Consider the following 23669-nt stretch of genomic DNA (forward strand, 5'->3'; position numbering starts at 1 on the left):
ACAAACACGGCACGAACCGGCCGTTTGTTTACCTTCTCCTCCCTGACAGGAAAAAGTTTTGGATTTTGGCGCCTCTTCCGGCCTAAAGCGGAAGTGTCTTCTTCTTCGTGGGTTGTAGGTGACAGCGTCCAAATAGTTTCATTCACGCCCTCTATCTTGACAGTTAGGATGTTGTTCAAAGTTTTAAATTATTATTGTTATACTAATAATAATATAAAAATTTAGAAGAAAGGTCAACAAGTCTAAATTTCTAGACATTTCATAATCCAAACTTCTAAATATCTGCCTACAGAACTGAAATTTATTCAGCACATCCTCTGAATTGTGACTTAAGTTTATCTCACTGCAGCCTGTAGTCAATTCAAAAGCCCATCACTCTATCTTTTAATAAATATGAAAAATCAATTAACATCTGTATCTTCACAAATTTTCTTTTAAATGCTACCAAAATGGACACAGACATTCTGTTGATGGTCGATATCAAGTGTTTTAAAATTGTGTTCAGATCAAACGGTGAGACAGCAGTGATATTTAATATCTTGCTGTAATTTCTACTGTATGCACAATATTTTCTTTTTTGCTCAATGTTAGATGAAACGCCACCAATATATTTGACAAAACACCTGAAATAAAAAGACTGATGTGTGATTTTGTAAGTGTTTTAAGTTTACACAGATAAAAATGCCCCAGTTTTGCACATCTGATGCGATTGCCTCAACTTGTAAGAAGATATGCAAAAGCTTCGTTTCCCTTGTGGTGCACTCTGTAAGTCTCCTTCTCTGGGGATCCTAAGGTCAAGGGTTAGAAACCACATGTGACCAACTTCCACTTGTCAACAATGTGACAACCTCTACAGGACTGTATTGTATCTGTCTTGTCAATCTTTGTTTTTACAAGCATCCAAATACTTGCAATCGGCTTGGACCCTGTTAATTGCAGCTTGCAGCTCTATTTTTTTTTCTTGAATCCATACAGATTACATTGCAGTGTGAACATACAGTACCTCTACACATCTGGAAAAGTAAAGCTAGCTATACCTTTACTCCTATCATGCATCAATTTTCAGTTTTTCATGCTCCATCCTCCTCACAAGCTCAGCTGTGGGTGGAGAGCACTTATCAGATTAACTGGTTGTTCAGGAGAGTGTATAAATATTGGACAAATTGTGAAGGTCAGTACAAACGTGAACGCTGAACAACTGAGGTGACTGCAAAAAGAAATTTGGTCTGGTAAATGGGTAAACTTATACCAGGACAGGGAATAGATTTACAACAAATTCAGTGATGGCAAACACCATTTATCAAGAATCTGGGGTTAATCTTTTCCATGATTTTTTTCAGAACGCAGCTCTGAAGCCATGGCGATGTTTGGAAAGGTTTTGGAGCCAGTGGGCTACATGCAAACTGTGAGGTGAGTTTTACCTTTGAACAAACACAAGCTTCTGACATTTGAAAGATTTCCAGTGAGTGAATCAGGGCTGTGTATGTGTGTGTGTGTGTGGTGCTTAGGGTTCTGGTCCAGGGGATAGGCTCCTATTTGGGTGGCAGCGCCACAGCAGAGGAGACTGAGGTGGCCAAGAAGAACCTGGACAGCATTGATCAGGAGCTCGGAGCATCAGGTCATGGTCTGCTGGATGACCAGGAGGTCCACCGGCTGGAGGACGACCTGGCGGTGGTCTACTACCAGCTGGGCACAGCGGTGAGGAAACTGTCCCTGGGTCTCATACATGCAGTTATCTTAAGTAGAGACATCTTCTTGTCTTTGGAGGGTAGTCTAATATCTGCTTAGTAAGCCCTAATTTGTATTGTAACAGCACATCCTTTAATCATTTCTCCTCATGCAACAATTTTGTTAGCATTAAAAACTATTTGAGTTATAGTTTTAAGCATCTGCTTCAGATGAGAGCAATTTATGGTTGGAAATGCATCGTCATAATTTGGTGCCTTGAATCTTTTGAAGGTGAAACCACCTTTCTCATAATTTGAATGAAAGCATACACGGCCAACAGCTTATTTGTCTCTGTATTCAGAAATATATATGATCCACTATCAAATTGCAGCCCCTCTTGTGCCTGGTAGGGGTTCAATGTCCTGATCAAGGACACCTCAGTAGGACAGAAGCTGAACAATTTTAACACTTTAAACTCTTTGAATTTATGAATTTCTATTTTTGAAACCACTTGTTTAAAAACATATATATATATATACATATATAAAACATAAATTTCAAAACTGTCCTTGAACAGCCTTGAGATAGACTCCATTACTCTCCCATAAAGTTAGACAAGAAACAGTGGGTTTGTAGCAGTGATAGACTTAAAGTGGAACAGTGTTCTGTCAACTGCTGCTGGCTAATATGTAACCATAGTTAGTGCACATGTTACATTATATTTTATTTTATTATATGTGTTGCTTATTAAGCTGTGCATTTCTGACCATTCTGACCATTTAAGTTGCTTTTTGACGTCCCCTTGCCTTAGAGCTAATCTTCGTTCCCTGTTCTTGTTTAGGAGGGACAGATATGAGTGTAACACAGCTAAAAGAACCATGTGCAATAGTAGAGCGCGAAGCCTGCTGTGAACACCCAAGACAGTGAAGTTGCATGTAACTCTTGTCATATTTTTTGTTGATTAAAGAACAGCAAAGGAGTATACAAAAAGAAAGCAGCCAGCTTATTATTACCCACAGCCCAGAAGGACTGGAGAACGGCACAAACCAAGAGGGCTACAAATAGAGAGATATCCGAGAGGAAAATATACAGCTCCTATAACTGCAGCAGTATATTTGACAGTTTTATAAAAATGGTCAAGGGCTCTTGAGGTGCAGTGACCTTGAAGAGTAACCACCGATCTGCCAATTTTCCTGCACTGATGCGTGACCGTGACTGAACTCATCATACTAAGCATGTTATGTAAATGTCGATATGTGACCAGATGTATGACTGAAGCATCTGTTTAGTTTGACCAGGCTCAGTATTAACAGGCTTTTGCATTTTATTTTCCATGTAATTATTTCAAAATGTTAATAGGAAATGCTGTACTTTCACTGAATGTTTATTTGTACAAATCTCTTAAATAGGATAGCAGCCTTTTCATCTCATAAGATTTGATGCATTTGAATGTGAAAAAAAACACCTCTCTGTATTAGTTCAGCTGAATTAAGTGGACTCCTGTTTGGTATAAATTAATTTGGGTGAAGAATAATCCGTCTCAGTGTGGGTTGTTTCTGGCTTGAGAATATAAAAGAAAATGTGACTTAGTCAAAAATTGTCAAATTTTGCAGGCTGTAGTACAAATTAGCTGAAACTCAGAAAAAAAGGTGCCAGGTGCCATCGTCAGAATACATTAGTTTTACACTTTGGAGCTTTTTTAAAAACACTGAAGATGTCCCATTGAGCCTCATCTTAATCAGCAATGAGGTTTGTTTTTTGATATAGGATGAAATTACATAACTCTAAATAGGTAGAGGATAAAAATATGGAGGTGTGAGAAACCTATTAGCAAGACAATCATCTTTATACATATTATCAATGTGATATATTCTAAAGGCCATAAAATTAACCCAAATCTTAAACCTTATAATTATTGCAAGTGTCAAACACAAACACCTGATTGCACATTAATGATGAGGTGTTAGTAAAACTTGAAGAGAAAAGTTATAATTCTAAATTTTATAATGCTTTGACTGGGAGTGTTGTCTCAAAAAAGAGACATAACGCAAAAAATAATGCGCAAAAAGACAAGAGAGACGCAAAAGAAAAAAACAGAAGCAAAACAACCACAAAAAGGCACAAAACAACCACAACCAGACACAAAAGAACTACAAACTGACAACTACAAAGTGACCACAAACACACAAAATGACCACAGTGTAACGCAACAAAGAGACACAAAATGACCACAAAAAGACCAGAGAGATGCAAAATGACCACAAACAGAAACAAAATGACTACAAGCATACATAAAATGTATAGTTACATTATTGTACATTTATGCCTCATTACTGTCTTAATTTTTTAAATTTATTTTACAAATCTGCCTCTAGTCTGTACCTGAATCTGCCCCTTTGACCCCTTTATCTGAAGAGAACATTCTGTCACTGCTGCCTGTTTCAGGTGAGGGCCCACCCAGACTTCTCTAAGAAGGAGAAAGAAGTGTTCCTGCAGTACGTGCAGGAGTACCGGCTGGAGAGGCAGCTGACGGCTCTTTACAACCGTATGATGGGAGTGTCGGCGCTGACCGACCAGCCCACGTTGCTGGAGGAGCTGATACTGAGCCGTAAGCCCAAACGCTGGGAGCTGAGAGAGTTCTGCGTCAAGGTTTGTGAAGTTACAGGGCCCGATGTGGAGGGGTGGTGGTGGGGGTGGGGGGTTCTGCATTCAACTCACCTCCCTACAGGGGTCCTTAAAGTTTAATTTCCTCAAATTATACAAGCCATTACACAGAGGCACATACCCCTGCTTAACAACAGCAGGAGGGAGTCCCACACACAGGCATTCAGAGGAACAAAAATGAAAGAAACAAAAAGGGCATTCGCACAAACAGCTTTGCAGAATGCAACTGCAACTGATCTGTCATCAATATGTATTCTTCATGACATCATATCCAAGAATTAATAAGCTATTTTGGATTTTGCCATTTCATCAAATAATCTAAACATACATAGCCTCTCTGTGGACAAATTTATAAGAAGAAAAAGCATTGAGGAGCACAGCTGTACAGGATTAAATATTCAGTTTCCAGACCATAAAGTTAAATTCGACAGAATAACATTGAGCTCCTGTGGGGAATGAAGCATGCTGCATTTATCTTCTTGCTACGAAAATAAACTGAATATTTAATTCAGCAGAGCTGTGACCTTCTGCTGTCTTTCTTCTGTGCTGAGTCGGCAAATTCCTTTTTGCCTACACAGTTGGTGCGGGAAACAAATGTTTTTATACACTTAAAGGAGCAAAGACAGAGTGCTGAGCTCCGCAGGCTTTAAATGAAAACGTCAGTTTCAAAGCCTGAATATTGTACTCTGAATAAAACTGTGATGTCACTAAAATGTCACAAGTATGAGACCTACAAAAGCCAGCATGAGTGCATATATTTCCCTTTTCGCATAGGTTCAAATCAGAAGTTGTACAATGGTCTTCACTCAAGTAGAAGTACAGAACTTTGTCCAAAAAAAGACTGATTGAACTTCTTTACTCAACTAAAGGTGAAAAAGTACAGGCTCTGAAATGTATTTAAAGTATAACAGTAAAAAGTAGCGTTCTGAAGGACATTTCTGACAGCTATTCTTTGCAAAGTAAACTGAACTTCCATCTTTTCTCTGCCATTGAGTTCATGGGCATAGATTTTGTTTAAACATTTGGAGGGACACGTATAAAGTGGAGGGCCAGGAAATTCTTAACATCAAATACTAAATGTCCTGCATTTTGGTGAGTTTTATACATAAATTTGTGTCTTTTCTGCATCAATTTATGGTGGACATGTCTATTTATGTAACGAAAAACAAAATGTCCCATACTGTCATCAAATCACATGCTGCTGTTCTTTTACTGTCTTTGGAGAGCTGTGGCATAGCTAATGCTAAATTAGCATGTCTACCAGTTGCTTAGCCAGCTGACAAGCTTAAATTATGGGAAGACAACATTATCTTAAGATTATTTAGCAAAGGAGCTGACAACACATATGAAAGTAAACTTGAAAAAACATTACCTAGCTCATTAGCTACTATCACAGCTTGGTTTTGAGAAAAAAAAAATGCAATAGAGAACCTACTGCTCTCTGTCCCTTCTGGCTCCTCCATTCACCACTTTCACGTGTTGGCCATTTTCCTCTGACATCATGTGAGCTTCCCACCCCAAATGTGACGTGAACAAAAAATGGCCGCCATGGGAATATTGTAAATTATTATCAACTGTGCATATTTGCTTCTTCTTCTCTCCATTTTATGACAGATTACAACCATTGCTTTTGAGGTCGCGTACCGCCAACAACTACTTTTCTGTAAAGTTCAGATATCTGTGTTAAAACAGAGAGTAAAAGTAAAAAGTTGTACAGATATAGTCTAGACACCTGAAAAGTATTATAGTATTTGTACCTCCTTAAATCCAACCTCGTGTTCAAGTAGAGCTTTCTCTCCTATTTCTTAAGTAAAAAAAAGACAAATGTTGTTTTTTCAAATGAAAAGCCGTATGTCCATTTGTACATCTGCCCTGATGCCCTTGAGCAAGACACACAAAATGACCATCCGCTGTCAGAAGAAATGGACCTTAACAGACGCTGTGGCAGCAGTCACAGGCTTGCTCGTTATGTAAAAGAAATTATTTAATAATCTTTTAAACATATTTGAGGACATGACCTCGGTTCGGTCAGTATTTACCCCTTATACACACTATATGTGAGCTCTTTTTAAGGATAGTGGTTGTTCATTCGGCACAGCTGCTGTTGTCACTGTTCTAAGGACAGACAGAGTTTTCATCCTAGAAACTCAAACCAGTCCAGAGTTCCCTCATCACGGGGCTTTAGGGTGTGAGGGAGCCAGACTCAGTGGATTAGCCTGTAAACTGTAAGTAATTTATGCTTGAAATTGGTGCTGAACAATTGATTAGTTAGTGAAGTGCTCTGTTCAAGGACTTGTTTGCATTACAAGCTGATCTGCATAAATGCACTGAATAATATAAAAGCTGAGCACTTTCACTGAGGCACAAATAATTGCTAAATCTGCCCTCACTGTGCAGTCATAGTTGATCAGATTGAAATTATGAAATTAACATACAATCAACCAGACTTTTTGTGTTTAATGAGCTGAGAAATCTTCAGTGCACAATTTTACTTTGAGAGAAGGGCAGCAACATGTCGAACGTACCCAACTCTAACCAGGAATCAAAGTCACTGCAGTGAATCGTGTGTCCAGACTGGAGGACCTGACCTTGCTAAGCAAAGGAACCACAGCCATGTGTCTTTAACCTTGAAGAACTTATCATGTATAAACATGTTATAGGTGATAACAGGATTTTTCACACCTGCTGGCACAGGAACACATGTCTTTATGTATGCAGTATGATAAAAAGTCTAAAAAACTAAAATAAACTGTGCCACTCATTTAATTTTGACACCCTCTGTGACATCACCTAAAGACCTGCAGACAGTGGCTCTGTGCACTGACCTTGGATAACTTTGCATGTGGGTATAAAGAGTACAAAGTACAAAGAGTTTGTGACATCTGCGTGGTTTATTTTGAGGACAGTGAGGAGCTAGGACAGTCTCACAGAGCCAAGCGTTGACTTTAGTCAAAGAGATTGAGCCAAAACAGTAATAAACAGCCTCTGTTCTGCTGTAGCAATGAGATTTAGAAACACTTTTATGTTCAGTATAGTCAGCAAAAATCCCAGGTGGGTTGGTGTTCTGCTGAAGATGATAGTGTCATGAACAACTCATTAAAGCTGCGTTAGGCGGTAGACATAATTTTGATATAAACTACCTGTCTTATCAAGCCCGCCCTCCCTAGAAAAAGGGGCAAATAAGTCATGTGCACAAGTAGTTTATTATGTTAGGTGATGACCTCTATTGGCCATAGTAATTATGACTGGAGAGATATGAAGAGTGAGAAAGTCTGTGTAGGACAGAGGGGTGGGATGGAAAGAAACAACTGTCTGCACATAAAGATAGACAATGTTTCTCCACTTTTACCCACTGTACAAAAACAAAGTATATACAGGATATAAGCGCTGTCATCTTGCACTAGTGATGTCATTTGGAGCCAGACTCTGCACAGTGGTGATCAGAGGTAGAGCCACACTATCAAGATCCTGCCCATATACCCAACTGACTCAAGTGGGACCAGGGCTGAACTGTGGCAGTGGGATTTATGACCTGACCAGTTTCCTCCTCTTACTCTCCACAGGTGAACTTTGTCCTGGGCACTGGTCTGCTGTGTCTCTTCACACAGGCTTCTCTGACAGGCAGAGACCAGGCTCTGCTGATGAAGACCTGGTCTGACCGCATGGGCGCCCTCTACCGGAAGATGAAGAACACTGGAGGCCGCTGCTTAGGCTACTTTCTCGAGCAGGCCGAGGAAGATGTACGGCAGCAGCTGCATGAGGCTGTGCAGAACCGTGCCCCCCCTGAGGAGGCGGCATCGGGCATCCTGAAGACCCTGGAGAAGAACTATGACTGGCTGCGCTGGGCGGTGATGCTCCACCCTGCTGTGGGACCCATGGAAGATGAGAAGGACGGGGAGACGGAGGAAGAAAAGCAAGAAGCACCAGCAGAGCAGGAGCCCAACAATTTCCTCTCTGTGGCGTCTGAACCACCAATTCCCCATGTGGTGGCGTGCTATCGTGACACACCCACCTCGCTGGACAAGAGCAAAATCCACCAGCTCATCGTGGACCTGGAGTGGAAGATCCCCAACCCGCCACCTGAGGTGTACGCTTCCATTGAGGAAGACCCAGGCAGGGCACGGCGTTACTTGGCCTCACGCATGCTGAAGAAGCTGCAGGAGGGGCTGGGGTCTGGTGTGGCAGTCCACGTGGTACCAGGCAGGATGGAGATGAAGTGCAACTTCCCTCCAGCCTCCTACTACCTCTATGAGTACAAACACCGACTGGCCTCAGGCACCGTGTGCGTGTTTGGATGAGAGAGAAAGGCAGAGAAAACAGCTTGCTGTTCTCACACAGATGTTTCATAATCATATTACAGTATTGGCTTTATTTTTGTTGCTTTCACAGTGGCATTAACATGTCTTGTGCTTCCAAATAAATGTCATTTTAGAGGAAAAAATAAAAGACATACATGAGTGTTTTTTACCTTTTCTGTAAAGCTAAATTCCAGTTTATTAAAACTCAAGTCTTATTTAAGTCATCCTTAGAGAAGGGAGTGACGTGGCTGCAGTGACGGCCATGCTGGTCGATTAGACAGTCTGTCCCCCACTTAGGTCCTGGCAGAAATATCTCAACTACTGGATTTGTTGCATGAAATGTGTACCGACATTCAGGGGCCCCAGTGGATGAATTGTAATGACTTTAATGATCCTCTTAACTGTGAGGTCAACATTTCATTTTGTCCAATTCGTTACCTGTATAACTTGACATTCAGCCTCACCTGTGCTTTGTACACGTGTCAATGTTAGCATACTGACATGCTAAACCGAGATGGTGAACATGGTGGACATGTTAGTATGTGTGTATTAGTATACACAGCACCACTGTGCCTAAGAACAGTCTCACAAAGCTGCTAGCGCAGCATTCAAAGTCATTGCTGAAATCTAGGAACAGCGTAACGAACGCCCCTCTCACAAATGCAACTCTGCACTTCTGAAGACCCTACCCTGAGGAGCTCTGTGTGAATGACACAAATGTCAGCATTATTTGCCCCGCACTTGACCCTGCCACCTCCCTTGTCTAAAGTCCATGTGAGTCATATAGCCATTTTAAAAATGTAAAATTAAATCTGCACACCAGAAACTGCTCCTTATAGACATTCATCATGTCTGATGAAGGGCTGAGGCCTGAAACGTTACATGTGGTGATACTATTAAAAATGCTATACGGAGCAGTTTCTGGTGTGCTGACTTAATTTTATACTTTTGTATCTGCATTTTTGTCTAGCACCCAGTGCACTTATCACTTTTCAATGTGCGTGCTATTTTTTGACTCTTCACATAGCTGTTTTCATGTATGCACTCTGAATTACACCCTGAGAATCATCCAGATGTGCCCTTTTACACACGCAGCACACATTAGAAACAATAAATAAATATAAATATAAACTGAGTCTTAAAATTCTGACGGAGGCTAAGAGGAGCAATAGATGCAGACATCATGTGATTCCAGTCTGTCTGTCTATAGGAGAGACACTGGTGATGTGCTGCATGAAGGATGCGCACTTTTACTTTAACACAGGTGGTGATGATTTGTTGGTCTAAACTGTGATGGATTTTTGAACAGTTGGATAAAATTTTACTGTTTGCATTTTGTTTAAATAAGTTAAGTTAACATAGGAGCTTATTGTTTGACTGTGTTTCTTTCCCAGCCTTAAAAACGATGCTTCTATGCCAATTCCATGCCAAAAACAGTTCTTCCAGATATGACGAGGCCAGCATGTAAACTTAGTCTGCTATTAAACGCCAGAGGAATAGAAAGAAGGCCTAGCAGCATGGAAGAACAACAACACAATGAAGATAGAAACAAGTGCTGCTGCAGCAACAGCTCCACCTCAGTTTGTTTAAAAGACAAACAAACCAAAAGAAAACCCACCATATCATTATCCTGAAATACACAGATTATTTTGTTTGAGACAGCTGGTATTGCTGTGTAGCCATCTACATTCCACAATGGTTGCAATGGTTAAATGCTAATGGCTAATAAACAAAAAATGGCTTACACACTGTTTATTTGACTATTTACTCACCTTTGGTTCAGCACCTGCCCCAAGTTTGGTTTGGATGTGTGTGCATACTGTTTATGTAAATGCTAAAGGCTACCATATTTAGGCTAACATAACCATAGCTTGTGGTAGTAGGCTACCTCCTGACCCTATACCTTATACAGTTTACACTACCATCACACTGACATCAAAATATAATGCCAGCATTTAAAATAAATATTTCTAGAATAATGGTCTACTTCTTCTCCTCTGAGTTCAATATATATTCAAAGTTCAGGAGCAGATATCACTTTTGCAGTCCATTGTAGTCCAGACATAGCAGTATGCTTCCACTGACAATGATTTGCATCAGGTTTAAAAAATACTCCCCAGTCTTTTGTCCTAGAAGCTCAAAAGGTAGTATAGAAAAAATAATGTTATGATTGTTTTTGTTTTGTAACGTGGTATCCAGTCAGGTATCAAGAACTGCGGGATTTCACTGGTATTGTGATCAAAATATTGTGACATCCTTAATAGGAACGATGGCCAAAACAATGACAATAAAGCCCAATTTGTATGAAACCAGAATGTCCCTTTAAGGCTTTTTGCATATTTTCTTGATTTGTCATTGAGATATGCATTGACTTTCCAAATGCTAAATCACAACAACGACAAGGCAGCAGAGATCAAACATTTGAGCCGTCTTTACTGTTAAGGTCTTTGTTTATTGCTGATAACTGATGGATCAGAAGACAGAATAATTCCCAGTCTGAGTGAAAACAGTCAATTCCCTGAAACTGTCCATCTCATCAAATGTCCCAATTGTATCCAAATGAGGAATCAGCCACAATCTTACTGTCCATCAAATAACTGCACGGAATGTCCTGGAAATATCCGCATCTGTCTTTTTCATATGATAAATAAAAAAGTCCAAGCACTGTTCATGGTCTCACACAAGTCCACCATCAGAGTTGAGCTGAACCATTTTTTCTAGGTCCTTCCTGACTTCTGGGAAGCCCTCCAGCGCCTCCTGAAAGTCGTCCCAGGACAGAGAGAAGCACTTGCAGTCGGTCAGCGCCTTCACTGTGGCCAGATGTTTGCCTTTGGTCAGCATGCAAGTCTCTGTTGTACACACATGGGGAACCACAAAAGCGTGGTTAATGAGCGAGTAAACCCTAATGACGGGGATGAGATCTGACAATTAATCCTAAATTAAATCACCAGACTTAGATGAGTTGTTTCGGGAAGCCTGCTTAGCTCTAAAGGCTGTGAAGGTTTGCTGCCAAAAAGATTAGGACCGGTTCCCACTTAAAGCCTCAGAATTAAATAAATCCCCTGAATTGGAAAAGATAAATTCATTCAGTTTGGTTTGACAGTGACTTCCTGACTTGGTCACCAATGATGTGCAGATGTGTCCCAGATGTGTGAGGTAGAAAAACAATAAATGCAAAGCAGTGAAAAATGCTTCTCTGTTTCTCTAGCTCCCAAAGCAAACATGGAAACTTAACGAATTAAATCCAAAATTGAAATCCAAAACCACCAAAATGGATCAGATTTCACAGCAGTAATATTATCAATAAATCTAAAGAGTTTTGTGAATTAATTTACATATTAAATACCCACATGGCAGATGCCTAAGCTTCATTTTTTTCTGTCTTTCTCTGCTCCACCCTTTTGTAAAAACTTCTCTTACAAATGCAAAACTTAGTGACTTTGGTATTTTTCAACCTGGACCAAATTTTCCTAATGACAAGGTGACTAATGGGGACAACAATTTTTAAAATTGAACGAGACCGATGCAGTCCATCAACCGCAAGGCAGGCTGTAATGTTATCTTTGGGGGCAATTTCGCCCTGTCAAAGTCTGTCCACTAAAGTGCTTGTTTTGCCACTGACAGGCTCAGATTGTTATTCAAAGTGTCTGACAGCACTATTGAAGGGATCCCTACAGGGACAGAGCTTTTGTGAAAGAGTACGATACATTTTGTTTAATCAGAAACGCCCCATTTACTGCATTCGCCAAAGCAATCAAACTCCCTTTACGGAAACAGTCATTTCATTACTGTGAAACACACTTGATTGAAACCTGAAAGAAACTAAAAAACTCACAAAATCTGCCTTGGTTTGTCTTTCCACCACTCCAACAAACACTGACTCTCTTCGTTTAGTCTAAATAAATCCTTAATTCACCACGTTAGATGTGAAAATACTGTGAGTCTGAGGAGAGAGAGGGAGGAAAAACATCAGAGAAGCAGTGAGGAGAAACTGTTCCTACAGCCAGAATATTTTCACATCTAACTCTGAAAATTAGTTTATTTTGTTTCTGTTTGAATTAAGTGGGTTTTACAATGATATAATTACTAATCCTGTAAATGGAGTCTGGTGGCTTTGGTGAGAGCATAAAAAGGCTGTTTGTGGTTAAACACTGAGGATTTAAATGTGACTAATGAGGACAACAATTTAAAAAATTGTTGTCCTCATTAGTCACACTTATGCATGTAAAAATATGGTCCTGGTAAATACTTAAGTTACCCTTTAATACACAAATCACCTTCCTCTAGTGGTGCCTAACCATGAAGAAAGTTTTGTTTTTTTTTGTCCAAGTTTTAAAATATCATCTCATCTTTTTCCATGTTTTTCCAAGGCAGTGGAGTGGAATGACATTTTGTTTGTCGTCCTCACAGACACCAAAAATAACAACAGCAACATCTTTTCCAAGAAACGTTATCCCTGTTACTGTGATAATATTAATCCACTGAACAAACTGTCAGCTGTTTTCACAGGGGCTCCCTCTCTCGTCCATAGTAATTCACAGCGAGGTTTGTGGTTTGTCCAGAGTCTAACTGTTTACTGGTTTTATTAGACAGAACAATTTTTAAAGGGAGTTTGTTTTCTTCGTTTCTTCGTCTTCCTCTATGATCTGATGTAGGTTTTTTCATGATGATTTTTCTACAAATAAACCCCCTTAGTTGAGGAAGGGGGGGGGGGGGGGGGGGGGGGCATTGCCGCTCTAACCTTCTGTACGCCACTGCTTCTTGCTAACGGGTTTCCATTTGAAAAATCCGTAAAAGAACGCAGGTGGAGTTGCCCTTTAAGAGAGACAGCAACGTACAACGCTCCCTAATCCACTGGCCCTGTAATACCAACCTTTAACACCTCTCTGAAATAGTCTCAACAAACACTATTTCTGGAAAGAGATGTTAAGTAAGAAGAGAGTAAGAGTGTTTTTCCATCACACAATATGTAAGTTAATACACTTGTATTAACACATATCTTACTGAGTATTAATTTAATCACCCTAAACACACAAAAAAGAGCTTAAATGGAGCAATCACCATCTGCTGAGGAGGACCATAATAAAAAAAATGTTAAATTCAAGCTTAAACCTCCAGTGATTTGATCCCAGAGTATGTAACTTCAATATATATTGAATATTAAAACACATTATAGTGATAATAAATTTCCTTAATGCATAATATACCTAAATGTGTTTAACGACATAATGGAAGCTCCAAATGTGAAGACAAATTAGCTTGTAGCACTTTTTCCTGTGCATTCATCACATTACATAATACTTACACAGCACTGTTACGTTCTTATTGTACTTTTGCTTTAGGTTACACAGATGTCACTAAGAGTTTTTTTTTTAAATTAAGTAACTGACTCTGAGCTAAAAATTGGATTTCGTCTTGGTTTGTTGTTGTTTTTCTAAAGGTGTGAACAATCTGTTTTCCAGTTAATTGGCTGTAACCTTGTAAGACAAGTTATAAAACACAATCTGGTATTTTACTTTCGTTATCGTGAATCATTCGTGAAATTCCATTATGTTGTCTCACGTCCTTTTCCTATCCCACTTCAAATTTCTTAAATGTGGCTGCCTGGAAATCACTCTTCAAATCACTGAATGATGTCCCAGGTATTCACCGATCAGGGAGAATCCAGCTCACCTCCAAAAAAGTCTCCATCACACAGCTCCCTCTCGTAGGAATCGGTCTCCATGAGGACCTGGCCGTGATCGATGAAGAACATGCGGTCGCCTGGGACGTTCTGTCGGGTGATGACGTCACCCTCCAGGAAAACGTCGTAGTCCAGTTTGAGGAGGACGGCGTTGATAAAGTTTTCGTCCCTGTTCTGAAACACTGGCACGTTTCTTAGCAGTCGGCTGCACATCACCATCAGGATTTGCTGAAAAAAAAATATATATATATTTTGTTATGAATATAAGACGAGAAAGTTAAACTATAAGATTATTATAAAACCTGTAACCACAACAGAAAAAGACAAAATATACATTTAATGCAACCTAGATTAATAAGTAACAGAAAAAAATAAAGACAAACTCAATCAGACCAAAGAAAGGAAAGAAAAGGAAAAAGGAGGGTAGGTTAGGGTAGGAGAGAGGCGACTGGGATTGGGGATTAGGGACGAGCACCTGGTTATTGCAAATCTTGAGATGCTATTTTATGTTTTGTGTGATCTCTGATTGTAAAAATTAATTTGCTCTATTCTTAATAAGGCACCTCTTTAAGCGCTGAGGACACTGTGTCCATGACGTCCTTTTCATGAAACCACTTCCCTCCATACCGAGCCTGGTAGTAGTTGTTGATACGAAGCTGCAGTTCTGGTGGAAGCTTCATGAAGGCCATGTAGTGCTCCAAACGGCTCATCTGTGGAAAGTCACAATGTCTTCAGGATCGACCTCCACACATCACATGACAGGCTACATGACACACAGCCTGCTACGTTCTACTCAAGTTACTAAATCAATCCAGTCTCCTAAAAGCTTCTTTGTATTTTACTAAATTGTTTTCATGATAACGTTATGGTAACAATGTAATTCTTGCCTGGATTATGGTTACAGACAACGTTTCTTTGAAACAATGCATTTGCTATTCAATTTCTGATTCACAAGAAGGTGGCTGTGGTGGATGAAGGCTGTATAAAATGCAGTATTTTAACACCACAATCCAAGATTTGACTCTTCGACTCTTGCGACAAAAGTGCTTTGGTTCTGTTTGGTTGGTTGGTTGGTTGGTTTCTGCTCCACTTTGTAAAGTAACTTTTAGTACTGAGCTGTGTTTTGTAATGAAAGACATTGTCATCCATGATAACCTTGCTCTTGTACTCCTTGGCTGCTGGGTCGATGTTGGCAATCATGGTTGTAGCATTGGCCACAAGGACGGTGTACATCAGACACCCGGACACCATGCTGACCATGACGATCCACATTTCAACATAATCTGGAGAACAAGACACCAGTACAGCAGCTCGTTTAGTGTGAAATGGAAGGTATTTATATCTGAGAGAGAACATGATACACATGCTATGCTGTTTTTAGCAGTGGACAAAGAAAATCTATAACACTCACTTGTTGGTGCGTCCATGGAGCCATAAGAGAGAGCAATCATCTGGGAGAGAGCTCGGAAAACTCCCCAAGAGTACTTCACGATCACTGTAGCGTTCTGTAAGAAATGTTTTCATCATTAGTGACACTTTTTGTAGATCTGGACCTTCACAACAACAACAACAAATCTCTGCTCCAATTATAATTAAGCAAACTTGGTACCGGTCAAATTTCACCTTTTCCAGTATAAGTGACATGTTGGGTTACATCTTAAGTGAGCTAATGTTGGTTAGTGGTAGGTTAGTGATAGTTTAAGTAAGATGTAAATACAGGCTGCTTTTAGCAACATCTTCTACCCATCTTCAAAATTTGATTTTTGTTTCAACATAGCACATATTGTATTTAAGTAGGAAAAAGGGAAAGGAGAAAGTTGACAGAGGTGCCGAGTTTGTTCAGCTGTCATTGGAGCACAGAGCAAAAAGTGTCAAAACTTAGGAAATGTAAATTTGGATTTACAGCTCCAACTGACAAGCCAGAAAATGAAGAGAAACTGTGTAAATGTTATTTATACAACAGGTAGATCCAACCAAGCAATCAGATTGTTCAACTAGATGATTAACATGACAGCAAACGGTGCTCATCACAGAAAAAATAACTCCACCTCCAAGAATGATGTCTTTGAACCATTTTTACTTTTGCAAATATAAAACCTTAAATTTTGCAGTTTGAGTTGTCTTGTCAACAGTTTTACTGAAGTCTCATTTATAATGGTGGCTAATGGGAAAAATGCAATTTTTTTTTTTTTTGCTGCAGTACAGCGAGTGGCCACTGGGAAAAACTGGCAGCAAATGCCCCGTCCAGCTCATTGATGGGTGAGCTCTACAGATATGGTACTCTTACCATTACTGCACCAAATCAGTTCATTTATCATAAACACTTCATAAATTACTGCATTAATGACAGCTACACTAATGGTAATTTATTTTACATTTCTGAGCATGTTATAAGTTTTTGCCCCAGAAATTGCTTAAAGCCTGTGATGTACTTAAGCTGTAAAAAATACTTTGATTATAAAATCATTTAATTTTCATTTGTCTACAGGAGAGTTGCCTGAAAGTATTGTGTAACTAAATTCACCATCAGGTTTTCTTTCCGGACCCAGCAGTCAGTAGGAAACTCCTCCAGCATTGGGACAAAGTACTGGATGCAGCCGTTCCAGTGACACAGCAGGAAAATCATCATGAACAGAGACAAGATGCGGAAGAACAGGCGGACCACCTCCAAGTTTGCATTTGACACCTGTCAGGAAGAAATGACAAGAAAAAAAAAAGGACTTTATGGTTGTTGTCAAGCAAATCACACAAAATGTAGCATTTTCAAACTTGCTGCAAAAAAAACAAAGTTGAACTAACTCATTATTTCAAAGCAACTGTCTTCACTACATTTTTGAGCTTTAAGTCAAACTCAAACTATTTGAGCTTTGAGATAAACTAGACAAAGTTTTGTCAGCCTGTATTATTTTGTTTGGAAAATTTTATTTTCCTCTTTAGATAATCTTGAATCTTTGGACTTTAAAAAACCCCAAAATTCTGTCTTTCAAGATTGTTCACAGTGAGCTGTGAACCTGATAACATGTTAAAGTATTCACTGTCGACGCCCATGGTGATCACAGTCAAGCAGAATTTGGAAAGAGTTATATACAGTCTTTAACACATCGACGTGAGATTGAGGACAGTCCAGGGTGTGTTTCCCAACTCTGCAACATCTGGAGGTTGAAGCAGCGTAAAAACAAAGGCCCGTCTATATGACAGCGATGTCAAGTTGATCCTAACATTCAGTTCCAGGCTGTCATAAACACCACTGGATGTCTGTGTAGGTTATGTGACATCCTCTAGCTTAAATGTACTCTGTGAAGCAATTTACATTTATTTTAAAAAATGAGACAGCCAGTGGACTGATTTCTATGTAAAGGAACTGGGACGGTTTTTCTATTGTTGCAACACGGACCTTTTCTCTTGTAATACTGCAGTCACCAGTGCACTGTTGCTAACTGTGCTGCAGCTGTCATTAGCCAGTTAGCGGTCGTATTAGACTGGGATGCAGCCTCTGACGCAGTAACGGAATCAGTCATGTTACTGTGGTGAAGTACAGTTTTGTTTGTTTAGTGAGTATTTCTATATGAAGTTGGACTTTATTTATTCCTGTTTTGAACAACAAGGTTATACTCCATTAAAATAGTATAAAATAATAAATATAAAATATAATATAAAATAGTCTCTAGTGTGCTTGCTATATGGGCCACACAACACAGAGGCATATGCAGAAGATCCAGCACAGAAGCCGGCTTCATGCGCTACTGAGCAGCTTTCACAGAAATAAACGGCAACCAGCCTCCAGCACTGTATTCAGTTCTCAGTTATATATCCATGTAGCTAACAAATGACTGGCAAGCACCAAAACAAAAGCTTAACTTTACTTAACTTAGCTCATCTATCAATATGATGCCGGTTAATCACGTTCGTTCTTGTTCAAGTCACGTCACTGTTTTGGCCCGATGCTCGCTTACGTCTATGAAATGTGAGCATACATGCAAACAACAGGCTGCTGACTGCAGTTTACTTAATGGTCACTGGTGTCATTTATAGCAAGTATTTTCTGAAAATTCCACATAGTGACTTTAACAAGATTACAGTCTTTGGAAGAAAAGCAAGAACATCATTTCTGCAATGAGGCCAAGGCAACAGCACTGGCTGGACCGTGTGTTTCAAATGGAGGCAGATTGCATCCCAAAAATTGATGAATAGATGAACTCAAGGCAAAAGAAAACCTGGAAGACGAAAAATGACCTGGCACTGAACCCTGGCGGATGAGCTATCCAAGATTAACTTGACTTTGCGGGGAGGGATGCTCAGCATGTTGCCAAGGAAAGATGCAGGGAACTCACTGTGGCCTCATGTCCCATAAGTGACAAAGAGGATTAGTTGAGTAAACTGATTTATCTGTGTGAAATCAATAAATCAATGAGAATACAGAATATTTCACTAAGTTTTCCAAAGAGAGAAGTCCAGCAACCATCATTACATCAAAATATACACCAGAAACCATTATCTCAGCCACTACTAGATGATTAAATGTTGGAGTTACGCCAAAATCCCAGACAGCATACATGTGCAATATCAAGATATATTGTGTTTCATCATGAGACTACCACTGACATCATAAAAGTAGGTTTAAGGTGTCTTATCCCTTTATTTTTTATTTTTTGCAGACCTCTGACGTTTGAGCCCATGTTTGGGTACATGCACACAAAAAAGGCAAACTGTGTTAAAAATCAGAAAATAAAACAAATGCATTGTTGACCGTGAAGCAATTTGTAAGCTTTTGTTTTACAAATGACATTGTAAGTGTTCAAAGTCAGATTTGTCATCGGAGCCAGGTGTGCTAAGGTATCTGCAGCTAGGAAAAGGGTCGATTGAATTTCAAAGGTGACGCTGAAGACTGTCTGGTGTTTGAACTTACTTTCTCCACTTCGTTGAAGAACCTGACCAGTCTGGACACTCGAGCCAGTCGGATTAAGCTGAGGATCCGCACAAACATCAATATCCTCATCATCTTGTTGGCCTTGGAGGGGTTGTCATCATTGTGGTATTGTAAGTCCTGGGATAAGAAAATATTGATGCTTACTTTTTCCATTTAACTAATCTTATCTCTGCTAGATGTAAGCCTGGAGAGGATCATGGGTTTGGTTGTGTGTGTGTGTGTGTGTGTGTTTGTGTCTGCCCATCAGAGGTTGTGCCACACTCAGTTTTAAAGCTAGATTGAAGAAACTGGTAAGACCTAGGGCATTGATCTCAGTGGTTTACATGGGGAAGGAGGGAAATAAAGCTTTCAGATTAAGTTAAATTGTGAGGGGAAAACTGGTATAGCCATTTTCAAAGGAATATTTTGACCTCTCACCTTAAAATATCTGAATGTAAATGAGTTCTGTGGTTACCCAAGAGTCTCCCCTTCACATACGTCCCCACTCTATACTAATCCCATGCAGTTTTTTGACAAAACCAATGCACTGTTTTGCATGCAGTATCACTATTAAGGCCTATTTAAAAAATAGTATTTGAATATTCCTGCCTACTGTGTCTCTTAACCAGTATTTCCCAAACTCTTTTCTATGGGACCCACTTCTTTAAAATGACAGACCCAATGACAACCCAATTCACAGTAAGCCTTATTAATAAATTCTGGGAAGAGTTCATTCGTGCATTAATGAACATTCCTGACCATTTTTACTGCCATTTCTGTATCACCTTATATTATTGTGACACGTCATTGAAAACATTTACATATTAAAACTTTAGAAATGAGAAATAATTTCAGGTAGACTGAGACTGATGTTTTTATGTCCTATCATCAGGAAAACTATACAGGACAATTTAGCCTACTTCATATATGCATCAGTTTAAATGCTTTATAAGAGGTGGACTGCAGATTTAAACCTTAAAACTGCAGAAGTCTTTTATTTATTTGGGGACCCAAATATAATTTCTTGTGACCCACCTGTGGGTCCCGACCCAGTCTTTGGAAATGACTGCTCTACATAGTATAAACAAATAATATAAAGCTAAGTGCATAACTGAGAAATACTGCTGCACACTGTTGGGGTTAGTCAGTCTGTTCATTATTACCGCAAACAGCAGTATGTAGCCGATTGGGAAAGCAGCTATAACGTCCGGTATGAACCACGTCCTCAGGTAACTGACTCGGATCCGCTTGATATCCAGAATAGCTTCCTGTGAAAGAGAACAGAGCAGCAGATTGAACAGATGGATGACGATGCTGTGCAGCACGTGCCACGATCACATGTATAATTTAACACTTGAACTGAACCAATATTTTGGGCGTTTGTCCAAAATTAAGGGAGACAGTTGTGTCAGATGAGATTAGCAATGTGTTCAAAGAAAATCAACATTAATTTGACAGCACTGCTGAATTGTTGCTGAAGCACATGCTGTCCATAAATATTTCAAACAGGGAGAAACCAACTGAGAATAAATCTGGCAAAACCAGATGTTTGTGCCGTCCAGAGTAAACACGACCACAGACACGCAAACCACCACAGATGGGCCATTTGTGATTGGCAAGATAGAAGTCACAACGCATGAGCAGATGAAAACAAACAGGATATAGTCTGCATAATACTTAATTGGAAATGTTATACTTGTCATTCATCCAATACATCATAATCCCTGTTATAAAATCAACCAGCAGGTGCCAAGTTTGCCCATGTCCAGGAGCCGGGGGAGGGCGGTTAGTTAATCTAGCCTTTCGTGTATTGAGTAGATTACAGATGGGGCAGAGATGGATTGTATGTGCTTGTCTGCGCAGGGATTACGGTCTTCCAGATTGTGTCTGAAAATAGAGTACAGCCACTCTCACCTCGCCGTCCTCTGTTATGATGCCCATTCGGAAATTCAGAGCCACATCTATCAGGAACAGCGTGTCTGAAAACACGTTAAATCCTTCCCATGCCAGTCCGCTGTTTCCATCCAGAAAGGCTATCTCCATGGGGATGCCAATCAGGTTCAAGAATGTGATGGCCATCATGCACATGATGTAGTAACTCCTACAGGATCACAAAAACATGTGTGACTTTTGAGTGAGCCTCAGATCTTGTTTTTCACATACGTCTGTAAGTGTCAGTTTGCCAGACGGACTCATTAGATGGTCATGCTGTAGCCGGTAAGGCAAGCTGATTTATGCACACTAAATACTCTGGTACTGTAATTGCACATCTCCTCAGCCAGGGTTCGATTGCCAGGCTCAAATAACCCTGCTCTCTGATCCCAATTGTTTCATTCCCTCTCTGTTTTCACTCCATCTGGTCACCTTACAAACTAATAATAGCAATGCAGCACGGATGATGCAAAACCGGCTGTATGTAATAACATATTCCTTCAAAAAGACATTTGATCCACCAGCCTTTTTTCTTCTAACCCTCCATTTTCATGTGAAAAATCTTGAAGGTTACTTGTTTGTATTAATGTTTATATGCTCTTTCAATTTTGTACTGATTTTACTATATTTGTTTGTCTGTTTTTGATCAGGTTTGTAAGGTGTTTTCTATTTGTTTTTTTGCATTGTTGACTAACGCTTAAAGGCAAACTATGCAGGATTTTCCCCAAAAAACATTGCTTAGACTCATACAAAAAAAAAAAATCCCTCTCAATCATTACCCCTGACCCACTATAGGAGTGTAGTGGCACCTGCATTTGCAATCCTACTGATTCTACCTTTACTTTGTGCCAAATACTGATTAGTGATGCAATATACAAATTATATGAGAGGGAATGCAAATAAGGATTATTTTCATCATTGATTAATCTGCTTATTGTTTTCTTAATTAATCTATTAGTCTAAAAGATGCCAGAAAATATTGAAAAATGCCCAAAAAACAGTTTCCTAACACTCAACTGAGATGCATGCATCACTGCAAAACCTAAAAATATTAGGTTAACTGCACTAAAAGACAACGAGCAAATGTCTAATGTGTCAAGAAGCTGAAAGTATAAAATATTTTGATCCCTGTCAACTAGGGCTGCATCTAAAGATTATTTTCATTATCAGTAAATCTGTCAATAATTTTCATGATCAATCAGTTAAATGATTAGTCTGTAAAATGTCAAAACAAGTGAAACAGTTAAAAAACCCAAATCTCTTCAAGCGGCATTTAAGAAGATAAAACCAATAAATGTTTGACATTTTGCTGAAAAAATGACTATCTATAGAACTGGCAACTAATTTTCTTTCGATCAACTAATTAGGGCTCAAGAATAACAACTGACCATTTTCCTGGGGAAAGTAAAATGCCATGTCGGGCAAGTAAATCTAGCAAATCACTTGCCTAGGGAATAATCGATTAATCATTAGTAAGTAAGGAAGTACTTTTGCATGCAAAAATGCTGCTTTCAGCCTCTGAGATATGGAGAGTTCAAGTTTTTTTTGTTTATTATCATATTAAACTGAATGTTTTTGGGTTTTCGACTGACAAATTAGAAATTTAAAAACATCATCTTGGATTTTCTGACGCTAGCCTCAAATTTTCTGACATTTTATATATGTGGCAGTGCTAGATTAAACATAACAATTAACTTGGTTAATCTCTCTTGTTATTTGATAACTGATAATAGATAAAACGATTTGTATAGTGGTAAGTAAGAACTGACTTTAGGCAAGTACATTTCTGCGCCACTTTCCCAACCAGACAAGTAATAATAATAAAAAAAAAACATTAGCGTTGAGCCCTATGAATTGATTAACTGACTAATTGTTTTGGCTCTAGTAAAAAGACCAATAAATAAGACTTAATTAATCCCCAGTGCTAAATGAAGCAAATAACCAGCTTCAAAAACTTACAGAAACTGCACAACTTTTAAAGGAACAGTCAGATGTAAAGGTGAAGTTGGTGTCTCAGGACAGGACTGGCCTGAATCTATCAAATATATTAAATACCTCATGAGGCTGAACGGGTGGATGACAAAAACTCCGCTCTGCAGCTGTCGCATGCACTCCTTCTCCACGGCCATCTCGCTGCCGTACACGTACAGGGACTGCCTGTTCAGCTGCGGGAGAAGCAGGGCTCTCCATCCACAGGTGGCTTTGCTGCATCCCGCAGGGGGACCTTTTATTTTCTCCATGGCCGGACCTCCTCGTTCCCCTCTGATCAGCCGAACGCGCAGGCCATCCTCCCTCTGCTGCTGCTGCTGCTGCTGCTTCTTCTTCCTCTGCTCAGGACAAGTGGAGTTTGACTCTACCAGTCCTGACCTCCCCTCTTGGTCACAAGGTAATTTTCCATCAAGGCTCCCAACCTCAGGGCTGATTGAAGCTGTGTGGAGCAAGGCGAGTGGATACCCGCCTTTCTGCTCCCTCCCTCCCTCTCTGTCTGCCTCTCTCTATTTCTGCCCCCACCCCACCC

The 23669-nt window shown here is 39.7% G+C and overlaps 2 protein-coding genes across 4 annotated transcripts; one reads left to right on the forward strand and one right to left on the reverse strand.

Moving 5' to 3' along the window:
- The first annotated feature begins 1171 nt into the window (after positions 1 to 1171).
- On the forward strand, positions 1172 to 8790 carry LOC146322827 (uncharacterized). 2 transcript variants are annotated; one of them, XM_084724062.1, is made up of 5 exons: positions 1172 to 1203; positions 1341 to 1410; positions 1509 to 1698; positions 4114 to 4317; positions 7896 to 8790. In XM_084724062.1, the coding sequence occupies exons 2-5, from the start codon at positions 1358 to 1360 to the stop codon at positions 8628 to 8630; spliced, it is 1182 nt and encodes a 393-aa protein (XP_084580188.1). In that variant the 5' UTR covers positions 1172 to 1203; positions 1341 to 1357; the 3' UTR covers positions 8631 to 8790. The 2 variants fall into 2 exon arrangements, with proteins under 2 accessions (XP_084580188.1, XP_084580187.1); XM_084724061.1 differs by having other exon boundaries at positions 1188 to 1229.
- A 2271-nt stretch (positions 8791 to 11061) lies between these two features.
- Positions 11062 to 23570, reverse strand: hcn5 (hyperpolarization activated cyclic nucleotide-gated potassium channel 5). Of its 2 annotated transcripts, XM_084724063.1 has the most exons (10): positions 23207 to 23570; positions 21134 to 21320; positions 20383 to 20487; positions 19220 to 19357; positions 16838 to 16999; positions 15725 to 15818; positions 15469 to 15596; positions 14877 to 15023; positions 14304 to 14541; positions 11062 to 11479 (listed from the first exon to the last, which is right to left on the reverse strand). In XM_084724063.1, exons 1-10 carry the CDS (start codon positions 23389 to 23391, stop codon positions 11307 to 11309), a joined length of 1557 nt encoding a protein of 518 aa, XP_084580189.1. In that variant the 5' UTR covers positions 23392 to 23570; the 3' UTR covers positions 11062 to 11306. The 2 variants fall into 2 exon arrangements, with proteins under 2 accessions (XP_084580189.1, XP_084580190.1); XM_084724064.1 differs by lacking the exons at positions 15469 to 15596; positions 15725 to 15818.
- Positions 23571 to 23669: the final 99 nt, after the last annotated feature.

This window comes from Lutjanus erythropterus, chromosome 8 (assembly GCF_056507025.1).
Source record: "Lutjanus erythropterus isolate fLutEry1 chromosome 8, fLutEry1.hap2, whole genome shotgun sequence".
Classification (NCBI taxonomy): domain Eukaryota; kingdom Metazoa; phylum Chordata; class Actinopteri; order Lutjaniformes; family Lutjanidae; genus Lutjanus; species Lutjanus erythropterus.